The 18,189-nt window shown below is 25.9% G+C and overlaps 1 protein-coding gene across 1 annotated transcript; it reads left to right on the forward strand.

Moving 5' to 3' along the window:
- The first annotated feature begins 2,837 nt into the window (after positions 1-2,837).
- LOC117171583 (28 kDa heat- and acid-stable phosphoprotein-like) lies at positions 2,838-17,018 on the forward strand. Its single transcript, XM_033359026.1, has 5 exons — positions 2,838-3,141; positions 3,263-3,360; positions 5,494-5,622; positions 5,710-5,846; positions 16,077-17,018. Exons 1-5 carry the CDS (start codon positions 3,132-3,134, stop codon positions 16,291-16,293), a joined length of 591 nt encoding a protein of 196 aa, XP_033214917.1. The 5' UTR covers positions 2,838-3,131; the 3' UTR covers positions 16,294-17,018.
- The last annotated feature ends 1,171 nt before the right edge of the window (positions 17,019-18,189 follow it).

The raw sequence follows: 18,189 nt of genomic DNA on the forward strand, positions 1-18,189 counted from the left end.
CGATAAACTACAAAGAAAGGATTTATTTTATATTTAAAATCTCATATGGAAGTACACAAAAAAAGCGATTCTGCACAAATAAATTTTACCTAACAAAAATCGTGGAAATTCCTTGACAGGTTTAAAATCGCTTGAAATTTCTTTGAAATCCCGTGAAATAGTTAGAAATAATTTTAAATCCCTTGAAAATAATTAAATTTATTCCATAAAGTTCTCTAAAAATTGATTGAAATTGATAAAATCCCCTGAAATATTTGAAATACTTGGATATCCTATTAAATGCCTTTAATCTTGTAAAAAAAATTTAAATCTAAGAAATCTTTGGAAACTATAAAATGCTTTGAAATCTTTGAAATCTTTTTAATCCCTTTAAATTCTTTGGAATCTTTTAAAATTATTTCAAATCTTTTAAATTCTTTAAACTTTTTTTAATTACTTCTTGTAAATTACGTGCTTCAAATCATTTAAATATTTTTTTTAATCCCTTGAAATAAAATTTACTTTATTCCATAAAGTTTTAGAGAAGTTTATTGGAATCCTTTCAAATAATTTAAATCTATAGAGATTGTAAAAATCCATTAAAATACCAATTTTTTTTCTTTAAAATATGGTTTTAGGAGTTTCAGCCATACAAAAGTTTAATTTTAAAACTGAAAATATCACAGTTGTACCAAATGTTTTTCCTGAAAAAGTAAGCATTTAAAATATATTTTTTATAATTTGAAATTTTGTTTTAATACAAATGTTTTTTTGTTTTTGTTTTTCAATAAACATAATCAGTAATATTGTTTTGTCTATCATTTTCAAATTTTTAGCATCTTTTAAAACGGCTTAAAATCTCTTTAATCCTTTAAAGAAGTTCAAATCTATAGAAATCTTTGAAGTCCCTCGAAATATTTTAAACAATTACAGATTTAAGAAAGTCCTATAAATCTACGAAATTCTTGGGAATACTTTAAAGTCCCTTGAAATAGCATTTAATTTAATTTATTTTCCAAATATCTCCAGAAATCTCTTAAAATGGAGCTTAAAATGTTTTAAAATCCTACAAAATTTATTTAATCTCTTGTAATTCTTCGGAATTTGTTAAAATAGGTAGCTTAAAATTTTTTAAATACTTTAAATCCTTTAGAATGATTGGAGGTTTTAAATCTCGTGAAAATTTTTGAAACTCATTAAATTCTTTGGAATCTATTAAAGTATATAAATTTATAAAAGAAAAAACCCATTCAAATAAGTAGAAATCATTTAAATCTTTTAATATTAATTAGAAATATTTGAAAATCCCTTGCAAATATATTTAATTTAATTTTTTTTAATTCTTTAAAAAATTTTGAAAATCTTACAAAAATTTGACAAATCTTAAAAAATTTTCAATCTCTTCCATAGTCTTTGGAATGCTTAAAATCCTTGAAAATCCGATAACTCCTTTGAAATAGATAGAATTTTTAAATCTCTAGAAATTCTTTGGAATCTTTTAAATTAACTTAAAGTCTTTAAAATCTTTTTAAAATTTGTAAGATCCTTCATAGCCATATAAGTTTTTGAAATCTTTAGAAATTACTTGAAATAATTTGAAATCCTACGTTAAGTGAATAAATCAATAATTCGTTTGCAGTTTCTCTTTGTTGCTTTCCAATCACTTTTATCAAATATTTTAACATTATTTATTTATATTTTGAGTTTCTTATAACGATTTTTATAAAAGGACAAAAAATACAAGACATTCATTACAGGAAAATCCTTATAGAAATGAATTGGAATCTTTTGAATTAACGTAAAATCTTTAAAATCCTTAAAAATGTTGTAACATTTTTTAAATCTGTAGAAATCCCTTGGAACAATTTAAAATCCTACTTTCAGTAAATAAATGAAGCATTCGTTTGAAGTTTCTCTATTTTTTGCAACACTTTTTTCAATATTGAATTTTCTAGAATTAGAAAAAAATGATAAGGAATTCATTATAGAATTCTACCAAATTTTGTTTTTACTGCATATATTTTTTTTTTAATTCATAAAAATTATTAATCTTGAAATTTTGCAATTTCTTAAAACTTCCTTGGATTTTTTAAATACCGTAGATTATCTCAAGTCAGTTGAAATCCCGTGAAATTCCTTGAAATTTTTTAAAGCTGCTAAAAATTCATTGGAATCTTTTAAGATACCTAAACTTCTTCAAATGCTAAAACCTTCTAAATTTAATAAAATCTTTGGAAGCACGTTGAAATATTCAGAAATTCAAGGAAATTCTTTTAAAACCGGATGTAGTTTTATAAATCGTATAAAATCCCCTGAAATATTGAAAATTCTAGGGAAATCTCTTATTCATGTTAAATTATTTGAAATTTATAGACATGAAATCCTCAGAAAGTTGATAAAATCCTTTACAATTCCATAAAAAAAAATTTATTTTCTTAAAATCCCCTGAAATCTTCAAAATAATATCAAATTCCTTAATTAATTCTGGTGAAATTCCTTGAACTGCCTTAAAATCTTTAACATCTTTGAACATTTCTTTAAATGTTTGGAAGTTTTGAACCTTACTTAAAATAATCGAAATGCTTGAAAATCCTTCGAATTCCCTTGAAAGCTGCTGCAATAATAAAATAATTATATTAATTTTAATTTCATTTAATTATTTTTATTTGCTTTATCTTTCTTGTATTTCTCAATTCACAGAGAGAATGTTACCAAATTTATTTATAACATTTTTAAACATATATTGACAGCAAATCATATAACTGAGCATGCGCATATCCTCCTACCGGCTTTTAAATTACTAACAAAAGAAGGCGAACAAAATATATGCTATCGAACAAAATATGTGCCCAAAAATCTAAAATAGAATTTGACACTCTCGGCGATGAAAACAGCAAAAAAAATAGAATGTTTTAGCACTACGCTAAAGAAAATTTAATTAAATTGTACGTTTCCGAAAGATACGTCAGGCAACCAACTTGACGGAAATTTTCGCCCGACTGCGTCCAACCTAAAAAACTGAGAACAGGAACGAACTTGCAATCTTGCGCTGTGTCTGATCTGACATTACCAAGTTTCGGTTTCATCATTTACAAAAATTCTCTAATTTACAAAAGTTTTTGTGATATATCGTAAACCTTAGACATACCAAAATGCCACGAGGTAACTTTAAACTTATGCGTTTTGAACATCTTAAATCGGAAATCGAGCTTTATCGGTCGCTATGACGAAGGCATCTTTAATTTTTTGTCTAGGTATTAATTTTTCTTTTTCCTTCTTGCAGGAAAGTTTGTTAATCACAAGGGTCGCAATCGTCATTTCACGAACCCGGAGGAGCTGGAGGAGCAGCGTCGCCAGGATGAAGAACGGCGACAGTGGAGAGTGAGTATTTTTAGGTTAACCGAAAACACGACAACTTGCAATATTTTTTTAAAATGCAAGGTCGGACTGTTCTTTAAAGACTTATTTATGATCGAGTGCCCTTGAAAATAATACTCAAAAAAATCCTATCCCAAATTCGAGGTACCTTTTTTCTCGAATTTTGATATAATTAGCATTATAATGCTAACTCTTCTCATTATTTTATTGATGAAAAGTGGAATTAGCGATAGAAATGAATTTAAAAACGTGCAATTTGTTTAGATTTTGATGATTATTTGCTATTTTTATAGAAATAGTTAGGAGGTATGCTCGAAATAAGATTTCTAACCTACATCCGATTATAGGTTAGAAATTCTGAATTTATTTTAAGGTGCGGTGACTACACAGTTGAACCCTCAGTAGAGATAACGCTGGATAAATAAAAAAAAGACTGTTTTTTAGAATCTTTGTCCACTTTATTTGAACTGTAACCATATTTTGATACATTTTATTATATGACATACGACAGAACAGGAAGTCGCTACGTTGCTCCGAAATAGAATCAAAGGCTTCAGTTGCATCAATTTATTTTCAATAAAGGTAACGTGATGCAATTTTTCATTTGAAAACAGTTTATGACTCCGTGATTACAAATATATATGTTCTTTAATTTGCTTCTGTCAAGAAATAAACCTTCCTAAATAGGACTTCTTTGTTTGCCACTGATTTGAAAACTTTACTCGAAATTACATGTAGAGACGGTTAACCCAATCCAGTTTAATTAAGGGTGCCCACTGATCGGGAAAACCGGGAATTATCCCGGAATTTTGACCACCGAGAATGTATTTTAAAACCGAAAATTTTTCACATTTGTCTTTATTTTTTTAATGAATATCGTCTCGATCTTCGAAAATAAATGTGTTTGGAGCTGGACTCAGTGTTACCAACCATCTGCGCTAAAATATCGAATTTTAGGATTTCAAAATTAATACTTCGTTAAAAAATTAATGTTTAACATGATATCTAATTACTTAAGTAACATAAATTTATATAAATAATTACTAATAATTCGTATAATAAATTGATACTTTATGGATGCTTATAGGTTTCTTCAAAATAAATTGAAACCCCACTTTTCGAGAAAAATAATTGATTTGAAATTGAAGTATTTTCGAGAAAATTCAGCTTTTCCCGTATTTTTCGATTAAATTAAAACTGACTTGATAGAACCAAAAAGAAAATTCACGTATTTTTGGTTAAAAGGGAATTATTTTTTATTAAAAAGTCTATTATTATATTTTTGGTTCAGAATTCATCACTGTTGATCGATAATCCAACTGTTTTGTTAAGCATTTGTCTTTTTTTATAGACAATTGGTTCTTTTTGCAGAAAATTCATATTTGTATGTTGAACGTGAATTCTTTTTCATGGAAAAGTCTATTATTTTTTTGCTACAGAATTCATCTCTTTTGGTTAGAAATTCTACTTTTTGATTAAAATTTTCATTCTTTTTTTGAAAATACAACTATTTTGTTGATATTTCATCTTTGTGGATTCAAAATGAATTATTTTTTATTGAAAGTCTACTAATATGTTTTTGGTTTAGAATTTTTTGTTCGAAGATTCAACTGTTTTCTTGAACATTCGTCTTTTTAGACAGAAACTGTATCCTTTTGGATTGACAATTTTTTTTGTATGAAATTCATATTTTTTTGTCAAGATTAAACTATCTTTTTAACATTTAAAACAATAAAAATTGGTCCTTTTGATTGAAAATTTTGCTTTTAGTAGAAATGTCGTCTTTTTGGGTTTTAAGTGAATTATTTTTTCATTGATAAGTCTATTATTATATTTTTGGTTTTGAATCCATCTCTTTTGGTTACAAATTTTACTATTTAGTGGAAATTTTCATTTATTTGTTGAAAGTTCATCTTGAACTTTTTTGTTGAAAATTCATCTTTTCGTGGTTTTAGAGTCAAATTTTTTCTCAAGCATTCAACATCATAGCTTGAAAAATCATCTTTTTTATTTGAAAATTTCACTATTTTGTTGAAAATGCAATATGTTTCGAATTGAGAGTTAGAGAATATTTAATTATTTTCAAAATTTATGAAATTTAATTAACGTAAAATTGAAAGAGACTTTGTTTTTCAGAAAAACAAAGGACAAGATACAGACAGTGACGAAGATGAAGAAGACCCAAAGGCTGCAGGTGGTAATAAATCGAAAAAAAGTTCCGACTCGGAGAGTGAATCTGAAAGTGATTCAGATTCTGAAACAGAGGTAAAGCATTCTTCAATTTATATTTCCTTCATACATTAATTTAATTTTGTTTTTCTCTACGATATAATGATTTTTTTCGGGTTCCAGGGTAAAGCGAAAGGCGTAGAACATTTAATTCCAGTCGAAAATCCGAACAGGGTACAAAAAAAAGCAAAGAAATTATCTCAACTAAATGAATCTTTAGCCCAAGCGTCACCGAAACCTGAACTTTCTAGACGAGAAAGGTTCGTGCATTAAAATATATTGACAGGCCTCGCAGACCCTAAAGTACCCCATTTTCGAGATTTGGTGCCTATGCTACCCTATTTGCAGCCTATAACGAATTTGTTAAATTTACAATAATATCAAAGCTTCCAAGAGACAGAAATTTAAAAAAAGTAAAAAATCAGTGAATTTCTGTAAGAAGTAACTGTAAAAATAATCAGGGCTGCTGCAGTCACTATTATAAATTTTTTTTTGTTCAATCACTGTTTATTAATTTTTTATGTGAGCATATCACATTAATCACTTTTCTTTCAATAAATGAATGCATATTAAATTCAGGTATATACCTATTTCTGAATTTTCTTAAATTCTTTTGAAATATTTCAGGGTATGTTCGAAGATCCCGATCAATTTCTAATAAATTTCAATAATTTGGAGGAATTTTTAAGACTGTAGGGTATTTTAAAACTTCTAGGGCATTTTGACAGCTTTAATTTGGAAATATTTCAGGGAATTTTAAAAGATTGCAAAAAAATATTCATTTTTTGAAGAGATTTCAAAGCTTCGCAAAGTTTTGGGATAAAGAATTGTTTAGAATTATGAAAAATATGAAAGGTTTTGACAGGACCTATAAGGTTTTGAGATATTTAAAAGGATTTCACAGGATCTTATCAGATTTCCGAAGATTTCAATAATGTTGAAGGATTTTTAAGCTCTCAATGTATTTTAATACATTTTCCAGGTTTTCATACAATATCATCTTAGAATTTCACGGGAAATGTTTAAAAGTATTTTCTCAAATTCCTTGAACTTTTTAAGATTTTAAAGGATTTTAAATATTTTAGGCTATTTTATAAGATTACAGCAGTCATCACAGAGTGTTACCTTTTGTCACCTATTTTCAATTTTGTCACCTATTTTAGGAATTTGTCACCTTTTTCTCCTATTTTGGGATTTCTCATTTTTTGTCACCTTTTTTCAGTTGAAAAAGTACAATTTTATTCAAAATTTCAACTTGCACACCAAATACAGTTTTTATTACACTTTCCTAATCGACGAATCTTGAAAAAAATGATCGAATTTTCAAACATAAAAGATTAAACTTCAACCAGGAAGAGTTGCATTTTCAAACATAATCTTACATTTTTAATTTAAAAAAAAAGAATGTTTTACATGCCAGTTTAATTTTAAAGCAAGGAAGACGAATTTTCTACTAAAAAATATGACTTCTGACAAATGAGGATTTTTACACCAAAAGGATTGATTTTCTATCCAAAAATACAAGTGTTTAATAAATCAGTTGGAATTTTGATAAGAAAATATTACTTTGTATGAAAATAGTTGAATTTAGATCAATTATAAAATAAAAATATAATTTTTTTTCAAATAAAAAAAATTAGTTTTCAATCATAAAGGATCAATTTTTAACCAAAGATAACTTTTAAATAAAACAGTTAAATTTTTAACCAAGAGATGTATTTTTACTTAAAAGGTGATATTTTTTTTAGCAAATCGTGTAATTTTGCACCCAAAAAGACGATTTTTCAATTAAATTAAATTCAATTAAATTTTTCAATTTTCAATTAAACAAATATGAATATTCTGCCAAACAATATAATTTTTTGTCCAAAAACGATTACTTTTTAACAAAAGACTTTTATTTTCAATTAAATATTTAAATATCTAACTAAATAGTAGAATTTGTAACCAAAAAGTAGAATTTTGAACCAAAAAAATTATTCATTAAAAATTTCACTCTTTGTTTGAAAGTTGGACGTATAAAATTAAACTGTTTGTGGAAAATTCGTTTTTGTTCTTATTAAAAATTCATTCTCAATGAAAATTTATCTACTCTATTTTTGGTTAAAAATTCAACATTTTGGTAAAAATTATTTTTTTTTGTATAAAATCAACTATTTTTGTCAAAATCTATTCATGTTAAAAATATGTACTGTTTGGTTAAATCTAACTTTTTTTATTTTTAATTCAAGTTTTGTAGTGGAAATATCAACTATAAATTTTTTTGATAAACATTAATCTTTTTTGTTGAAAATTCTACAGTTTGCTTAACATTATTTTTCATTCTTGAGCGAACATTTTTTCTTGGTAGAAAATGCACTTTTTGATAGAAATTTCATCTCTTTTTGGTTAAAAATACAACTTCTTAGTTAAAGATTTATCTATTTTGTTGAAAATTTAAAAATTTGGTATAAAATTCAAATTTTTTGTAGAAAACTCGTTTTTATCGTTGTTGTTTTAATTGAAAATTAATTTTTCTCAGTAGAAATTCATCTGCTTCATTTTTTGGTTGAAAAATGAACTTTTATGGTTTAAAAATGCAGACTATTCATCTTTTTTGTTTGAAAAATCAACAATTTGGCAACGGATTTAACTATGTTGTGAATAATTAAATGCTTTTGTAAAAAAATAGTTTTTATTTTTTTTTAATTGAAAATTATTTCTCAGTGGAAATATAAATACTCCATTTTCAGTGTGGCCGTTTTAATCAAAGAAAAAAAATTCTGGGCATCTCTCTGTTTACAACAAATGACAACTTGTTTGTCTTATTTAATGGGATTTCAAAGGATTTTAAGTACTTGAGAGTATTGTGAATGATTCGCAGGCGTTTTCAAGGTCTTTAAAAAGACCCAAGGGATTTCGAAAGATTTGAAATATTTTAGGAAATTTTAAAAGATTCCCAGTTTATCAAGGTATTTTCCAGAGATTTAGGCAATTTGAAAGAATTTCAAGGATTTTAATAATTTTAAGGGATTTAAACGTTTGCGTTTGTAAATAATATCCTAGAATTTCGGATGACCTATACATTTTTAATATATTTAAAAAGATAACGAAGGATTTTATCAGATTTAAAGATTTTAAATTTTAATCAATTTTCCAGGATTTCAAGAAGTATAATTACTTTTTTTAATCTTTTTGAATTCTTCTAGACTCACTTAATTTTACTCAATTTAGTGAATTTTTTCAAAGGTTTTGTTTTAATCGTCTTTGAGTCTTTAAAACTCGCCTTAAATTCTCTGGAATTTCATCAAATTCTTTTAAATGCTCTTTTTTTTCTAAACTTATTTTAAACTCGCTCAATTCAATTAACTTTTTCTAATCTTTTATTAACTTGATTGTTTTTAAATATTTTTTTATATGAATTTCATCGAAATCTTCTGTTTTCCCTTAAATTCTTTTAAATTTACTCTAATTGTCGAAAATAAATAGATTTTTTCGATTTAAACAAAAATTTTCAATTCACTTGAATTCTTTTGTAGTCATTAGTCACTTTTTTGGTTAGAAATAGTGGGGTTTCAATATTTCGAGAGATTTGACATTATTTTTTAGAATTCACCTTAAATTTTTTGGAATTTAAAAAATTTTTTTTATTTACTTAAATTCTTCTAAATTCACTTAATTCTATTTAACTCAATGGATTTTTTATTATTTTTGAAATTTCTTTATAAATGATCCTAAACTCTTAGGCATTTCATGGAATTTTGTTGTATTTCTTTGAATTTTTCTAAAGCTCATCTTAAACTTACTGAATTCACTTCAGTTTTTTCATATCTTTGAATTTGTTGTCTGGATTTTTATGGGCTTCTTAGAATTCTTCTTGTTTACCTTAAACTTCTCTAAATTCATTCCAGTTTTATGAAAATCAATAGAATTTATTTGACTAGAAAAAAGGCCAATTCATTTATATTCTTTTGAATTTATCTTGAATTGTTTTGAAGTCTTATAAATTTATCCTGAATCTGTTATCCTTTGACCGCGAAAAATGACCTATGAGCGTGACAAAAAGTACCCTTTGGTCCCTATATTTTATCCCATAGGCCATAGGGACTGTGAGGCCTGTATTGGTGATAAAATATCCATAGTCCAGACATGTGATAGTTTTGCTTCATATTAAGTAGGAGTTGTCCCTTTCTTTTTCTTGCTAAAACGGTTTATTAAGGAGTCCTGATAAAAATTCCAAGTTTTCTAGAAATGACTTCCGGGCGTCCAGGAGATATTTTTCAAAAAAGTTTCAAAAATTTTGTTTGCGTAAGCTGGACCTGTTAATTTCACGAAAAAAATTCTGAATTTCAATTAAAGTAGATGCAATTTCGAGCCTCTCAAAGTTGACCAGTTTTTACCAATTTTTCAGGGCAAGTTAGTCGAGTTCAGTTTTTTTTTTTTAAATACTTCGCTTCTTGGTGAAGCTACGTAAGTGATATAAGAAAAAAAGTTGTAGGGCAATAAATAATGCGCAAATTAAAAAATCTATAATCTTCTACTCTTCACGGATCAAGAGTTCATGACTCTTAAAAAAAAAAAAAAAACACAATTTTTTTTTGCTTCCTTGAGCTATTTGTAGCCAAAAAAGTTTTTTCAAAACGAGAATATCTGAATATATGAAAAGAATATCTGTTGTCGAAAGTAAGTGAAGAGAAAATATATAAATTAACTGGTTTTACATTGCTTATTTAATATTTATAAGAAATTTTATTGAAGGGATTATTTTTCTAACGTTATATTATTTTATGTTAAGAATGCCAAAAAATGTATAAACTTATCGCAGAGAAAACAATTATTTTTCATTGTTGATAATAAAAGAATATGTTAACAAATTAATCACGTAATAATGCAAGTGGTGAAAAAGTAATCCCTTCCATAACAATTTTATGCATAATAACTAAAAAATGTAAAACCAGTTTTTCTGTGGGATACGTACGAAACGTACCGTTTTGAAAAAAAAACTTTTTTGGCTACAAATAGTTCAAAATAAAAAAAAAAAAAATTTTTTTTTTATTAAGAGTCATAACTCTTGATCTATAGGACTAGAAGATTATATATTTTTTAGATTTAAGAATAATTTCTTGCTCTACAATTTTTTCTTTTGCATCACCTACGTACATTCACCGATAAGCGAAGTATTTGAAAAAAAACTGAACGCGAGTAATTTTCCCTGGAAAATTGGTCAAAAGTTTGAGAGGCCATTAATTATTTAATTTAATTCTAAACATTTTTTCGTGCAATAAGCAGGTTCCAAGGTACAAATACCTTACGATGAAAAGATCTTTTTCAGGGTTGCTACAAGACCTGGAAAAGTAATTAGATTTTTAAAAAGTGTTTAATAGATCTGGAAAAGTCATGGAATTAAAATAAATGACTGGAAAGCTTGGAAAACTCATGTAATTTTGAAAAAGAACGAACTTTTTTTAATCGTCTCTATTTTAAAGTCTTAATAATTTAATATTTTATAACGAATGAAAAGACAAAATCAGACAAACTGTAAGAATTAAATGAAAAAAATGGAAGACTAAATGGGAAAAGCAAAAAGCACTGGAAGATGTTGAAGAAGAAATTCGTGAACTGATTAAATTTTGATAAATTTTAATATAGAAATTTTGTATTATTTCTTGCAATCTAAAAGTTTTATTTAACTTTGTTAAACAGTTCAGAGTTTTTTTAGGTTACTATTATTTTCAAATGTAATCCTAATCTTTCCATAAATAGTTCGACTATAATTGTTCTTAAAATAATAACAAAAAAATAATATGGTAATGATTACAAAATACTTTTTTTCACTTTGATAAAAATATTATTGAAAACGGTTTTTAATTCAATAAAACTTATTGATAAACTATTGTCATTGCATCATGCAGGGTGGCCGCTGGACTGGCAAACCTGGAAAACCGGGAATTTTATGACACCAGGGAAAACCGGGAAATGACAGTGAATTTATTATTTTACCGGGAATTTTACAAAAAATTTCTCCAACTTTGATTTCAACCGGTTTTTAAATAATTTTGTTAACTTGTGGTTTTTTTTAAATAATTAGTTTTTAAATTAGTTTTTTAAATAATTAAAGTGGAGTTTTGAAAATTTGAACAACTAAAAATTAAAAGCATTTGAAGTTGAAAATTTGTGATAAAAAACTGTTTTATTTTATCAACTGTAAATATAAATAAATAATTTTTAAAATGGATCTGTACTCTGATTATAGAAATCTGAACAATAATTGATTTGACCAAACAATTCTAGATCCGTTCAAAATTTGAGAATTTCCAGATTGTAACTGTTTCAATCCGAAAGTCTTAATAAGAATTGAAATGAATATATCATTTATTGCGATAATTTTATTTTTAAAGAAAAAATTTCATGATTTATCAATAAATCAATAATATATTTTTAATTCAGAGATTCAGGTCTTCCAGCATATTATTTTTTATATTAAATTTAATAAATACATTTATTAATATATCATTTCTATTAATTTTACCCATTAAAAAATAGAAACGTGCGTTTTACTATTTTCAACTAAAAAATAAATCCATAATAATATAGTTATAATTAAAGGTTTTTATTAAATTTAAAATATTGTGAGTAAATTATTTAATTATCATCCCATTTAATTTGAAATTTCTTAAAGTAGAAAAAGAATAAGTATTTAATATTTAGCAATGTGCCACTGTTTATTTAAGACTAGTAAATTGAAACGAAATATTTAAAAGTAGTCAATTTGAAACTGAATTGTTTTATATAGAAAGCTTTGTAATATTTCTATTTTCGAAGAACTTTTAAACTTCTAGCGTTACAATTTTAATTGTTCTATTTAAAATGTGTCTAATTTACGAGTGAAATTTTTACATTTTGACGCATAAATAACAATTGAACACTTATTATTTGTAGAAAAAATTTGAGTCATTTTAAAAGATATTTACAAGTTTTGAAAAGATTAAAAATTAATTTAAAGCTTGAAATTATTTTTAAGATTAATCGAAAATTTCCTACAATTTTTTAAAATCCGGCAAATTAAAAAAAATCCTTAAAATGTTCCATGTCCTTCTTTGATAATTTTTGAAATCTCTTAAAATCTTTTTAAACTTTCTGTTACAAGAATTTCTCGAAGTGAAAAATCATTTTCAATTTTCCTAATTATCTTAAGAAAATTTTTTATTCTTTTGAACTCTTACTCAATTCTTCAAAAAAATTATAAATTTTTTGTTGAAAATCTGTAAAAATCTACATTTTATTTTAAATTCGGCTGTATGTATTTGAAATTATTTCAAGATTTAAATTTAATTCGAATCTTTTTAAAACTTCTAAATATCTCTTATAATTACTTTAATATTTTTACAAATAATAATTGTTCTATTGTTATTTATAAATTCAAATTTTTTTTTTAATTTTCAGGATTTTCTAAAAGTTATATAACAAATTCAATTCATTTTGAAATATATTTAAAAGTTCCGAAAAAAATTTAAAATTATTTTGAATTTGGACAAATTTAAAACCACTTTTAGATTTCTCAAGATTTTTAAATAAAATTTTAAAGGTTTTAAAGGATAGCTAGGTTATTTAAAATAAAAATAATTTAACTTCCAATTACAGAAAGGTTGAATTAAAAAAGTTACTTTTTATTTTTAATGTGTCTAGCCTAAAATTACTTATAATAATATAATTTTGAAACATTTTAAATTTCATGGCTTGATTATTAATTTAGACTATTGAAAATGTTATCGTGGGTTTTAAAAAGAAAACGTTATCGCGGATTTTAAAAGTGTTACTACCTTCTATTTGGTATGTGTAAATTTTTAAGCATTTGAATACACAATTTTTTAACTGAAAAACTTTTAAACTTCAATATAAAAAGTTTGGAATTCAAATGTTCCACTTTGAATGCTTTAATTTGTTGTTTATTGTTTATTAATTTATATGGAAAAATGATTAGGATATAGTTTGATTTTTTAAATTTCATTGGCTGTGAAAAATGTTTGCGAAGCGGGAAATGACCGGGACTTTTTGTCTTCGATTAAAACTTTTTAAGAATTTTTTCAAAATTATACCTGGAAATCCTGGAAAAGTCATGGAATTTTGTAACCAGACTCTTGTACAGGGTGTCTAGTGACCTTGAAAACCTGGAACTCTCCTTGAATTTTTTAAACCTTGAAACCTGGAAATCTCCTTGATTTTTTCACTAAAACCTTGAATTTTAATTATTCTTTTTTTTTCTTTTAAAACAGTAATTTTATCAAAATACGAAGATTAATTTAAATTTTTTAGCCTATTATGAAAGAAATATCTCGTTTAGCAAATATCTTTCTGCTGAAAATTTGTTTATTCGTCAAGATATAATTTATCTTTTGTTTGTAACAGAATAAATAAAGATATTTCAAGGCACTTTTTGTTGAGGTGTTCAACTCAGGAATTATAAAAATTATTAGTTTAAAATTTCGATGTTAATTCAGCTTCAGAATTAGAATAAGCCATGGCCATACAACGGATTTTTCGAGGCGTTGACCACTCGGTTTTTGAGTGTACAACAAATTTCAAAAGGTTACAAAATATTTCTATAGATTTCTAAATATTTTAAATATCTTTTAACATTACATTAAGATTTCCCGGATGTTAACAATGTAAAAAAGGCACGCACGCCAAATTTCAATAAAGGTTTCACAGAAATTTCACAAACATTTTAATACTTTAAAGATTTAAAGGATTTCGAAGATTTAAAAAAGGATACAGTAAACCAGATTTCAAATATTTCAAAAATTTCAAACGATTTCAAGAGGTTTTAGAACATTTTTGAAGATTTAAAAATATTTCAAAAAGTTCAATGACTTCAACGAAAACAAAAGATTTTCCAAACAAAGATTCAATAAAGATTTTATAAACATTTCAGAATATTTCACAAAGATTTCAAACATTCAAGAAAGGCGTGTACACTAGATTATAAAGTTTTCACAAAAATTCCCCAAAGATTTGGAACATTTCATAAAGAGTTGGAACATTTCACAAAGATTTTAAAACTTACAAAAGAGTTTAAAGATTTTAAAAAGGGTATATTAAACCACATTTGTAAGATATCAAAATATTTCAAAGATTTTAAACAATTTCAAAATTTTTAGGAGATATCAAAAGATTTCACTAAGATTTGTAATAATTTAAATAATTTCAAAGAATTCGCAAAGATTTCGAACATTTCGCTAAGATTCTGAACATTGGACAATAATTTCAAAACTTTCAAAGGATTTTTAAGATTTCAAAACATTTCAAGGATTTTAAATAACTTCAAAATTTTTTAGGAAATGTCAAAAGATTTCACAAGACATTCATAAAGATGTCAAAACAATACGAGAATTTCAAAGATTTCAACAAGGGTGCAGTACACCAGATTTTAAGAATTTCAAACTATTTCAAAGAGTTTAAGCGATTTAAAAATGTTTGACAAGATTTCAAACGATTACAAAAGATTTACGAAATATTTCTTAAATATTTTAAACAATTCTTAAGGATTTAAAAACATTTCAAGAATTTCAAAGATTTCAAAACATTTAAAAGGTTTTTAATGATTTCAAAAGGTGCAACAAATTTGTGAAGATTTGAAAAGATTTTAATAATTTCAAACGAACAGAAAAGATTTCACGAACAAAGATTAAAGAAATATTTCATAGATTTTAAAACATTTCAAATATTTTAAACGATATCAAAATTTTTTATAAGATTTCAAAAGATTTCAAATATTCCAGTGATTTTAAACGATTACAACAAATTTCATAAAGGTTTCACAAATATTTCAAATATTCCAGTGATTTCAAACGAATACAAAAGACGATTTCACAATTTCTTTAAAGAATTCATAACGATTTCAAAAGATTTCAAGAATTTCAAAACATTTTAATAATTCTAAGCGATTTCAAAAGTTTTCAACACATTTGAGAAGATTTCAAGAGACTTCAATGATTTTAAACAAACACAAAAGATTTCGCAAACAAAGATTAAAGGAAGAGTTCACAAAGATTTCAAGAATTTAAAAGATTTTACAAAAGCTTTGAAAAATGCCAAAAGATTTCTCAAAGATTTCACCGAAATTTCAAGATTTCGCAAAGGTTTCAAAGACATTACAAAGATTTAAAAATATTCCTAAAGATTTCACAAAGACGACTCATATTCGCAAAAAATTAAGAATTTGTTTATTTACGATTCGGCTTTCTTTAGAAATTTTTGGCCAATAAAAAATGAAATGGCTCATTTTTACAATGTATGACAAACGTTTATTCAATTATTTGGTGTAAAAAAGGAGAGCTGGAAAATTTTGATTTCTTGACCTGGAAAATCTGGAAAAGACCTTGAATTTTGTTCCTGAGAATCGCTAGACACCCTGTTGTAGCAACCCTGTTTTTTTCTTACGCGATGCCTGGACTATCAACCTTTGACAAAAGTATGAATTCTTTAATAACTGTCTTATTTGACCATTTCAGGGAGCAATTGGAAAAGCAGAAAGCCATTGCAAACTATCAAAAATTGCACGCGGCGGGTAAAACGGACGAGGCACGTGCAGATTTAGCACGATTAGCAATAATTAAACAGCAACGAGAAGAGGCTGCAAAGCGGCGTGACGATGAGAAAAAACAGAAGGAAATGGCGTTGAAACAAAAAACAGAACAGACGCAAAAAGCATTGGGGAAAAGAGCCTAGGAATTGTTTGTCGTTTTCGACAATTGCAAAAATATTACGTCTGGTTATCTGCGTCACTGCAAAATGCAGTTCCCACTTTCGTCTGAAACAATTCCATTAAGCTTAACCGCGAACCGCACACTGCGTTCAACTGTCTTAATTTGTATAAATACAATTACTAATATTACAAAGGTATTGAAATACCCATGAAGTAATAGTTGGGAGTAAATTTTCAAACAGCGCGCAATATTGCAGCAATGAATGAATGCCCAATCCAAATCAATATTTCTATGCAATAATGTAACATTTTCTTTGAATATATTCAGTAGGTAGGAGTGTGCACAAAAATTTAATTAATATTTAGGTAATTGTTCATATATTTATTTATATTTTCTAATGGATGACATCATGGCTGAGCAAGATTGCTACAATTTTGATCGGAAGGGAACATTTATATATTGCTACAAGATTGCCAAATAGTGTGATGCAGCATTGCGTGTTATTGAGGCGAATGCGAAATACAAAATTCCCGAGATTTTTTGTGTCTCTTTTCAACGCTCAATTTCGCAATGATTCTGCGGAGCATTCAGCGCCAAAAAGGGAGACATTCATTCTCGGTTTTAGGTCCCACTTGTCCTTGGGGAGTCCACTACTCCTTAGTAATACTTCGTGAAACACCCTTACGTCATTTGAAATGAAGAAAAATAAATGAAATCAATTTTTTTCAATAAATATTTAAAAAAAAAGAGGATTTTTCTGGTTTTATCATTATTAGAAGTACCTTTTTCCAGAAGTTTCAGATCTGAACTATAATTTTGTTTCGACAATTCTCTGATCTAAGTACAGGGTATTATGCGACTTTGAAAACCTATAAATCTCCTTGAATGTTTCACGAGAACCTTGCATTTTTTTGCTCTTAAAACAGTATATCTTTTTAAATTGCGAATTTTAATTAAAATTTGTTAGTCTATTATGAAAGAAACATCTCGTTTAGAAAAAATATTGCCACTGAAAATTTTTTTATTTATATTGTATTTATTACAGAATAAATAAAGAGATTTCAAGACACTTTTTGTAGACTGTACCAATTATTTTATAGATTGCAAAGAACAGACTTCAATATTGTGAATAATTCTATAAGTTTTCAATTTCTTCTCCTATAATATAAATTATTGAAGCTGATTGAAGTATAAATTTTGTTGTGATATTGAATTAAAAATTTGGTTTAATTGTTAGTCTAAAATTTCTATGTTAAATCTTTTTTTTTTCAAAATGAAAATGAATTACGGCCATACAGCGAATTTTTCGAGGGGTTGACCACTCGGTTTTTGAATGTACGCCAGATTCCAAAAGGTTACAAAATATTTATAAAGATTTCAAACATATCAAAATATTTTAAATATTTTTAACGTTTTACAAAAATTGCATGGATGTTAACGATTTAAAAAAGGCGTGTGCCTTTTACGTACGCCAGATTAAACAAAATTTCTAAAACATTTCAAAGATTTTAAACGAATACAAAACATTTTAGAACATTTCAAAATATTTCAAATAATATAGTGATTTGACGAATAAAAAATATTTTAAAAACAAAGATGTAAGAAACGATTTCACAAAGATTTGAAAAAATTTCAGCGATTCAAAGTAGGCGTGCACACTAGATTTAAAAGTTTGTACACCAAAATTTCCTACAAATTTCGAACATTTTACAAATATTTAAAAACTCGAAAGGTTTCAAGGATTTAAAAAAGGGTATAGTGAACTATATTTCTAAGATTTTAAAGCATTTTGAATATTTTAAACCATTTCAATTTTTGTTAGGAGATCTCAAAATAATTCACAAAAGTTCAAAGATTTCAGAGATAGTACATCCAATTTCAAAGATTTGAAATGATTTCAAAAAATGTGTTGGAAGAT

Source organism: Belonocnema kinseyi, chromosome 4 (genome assembly GCF_010883055.1).
Source record: "Belonocnema kinseyi isolate 2016_QV_RU_SX_M_011 chromosome 4, B_treatae_v1, whole genome shotgun sequence".
Taxonomy (NCBI): domain Eukaryota; kingdom Metazoa; phylum Arthropoda; class Insecta; order Hymenoptera; family Cynipidae; genus Belonocnema; species Belonocnema kinseyi.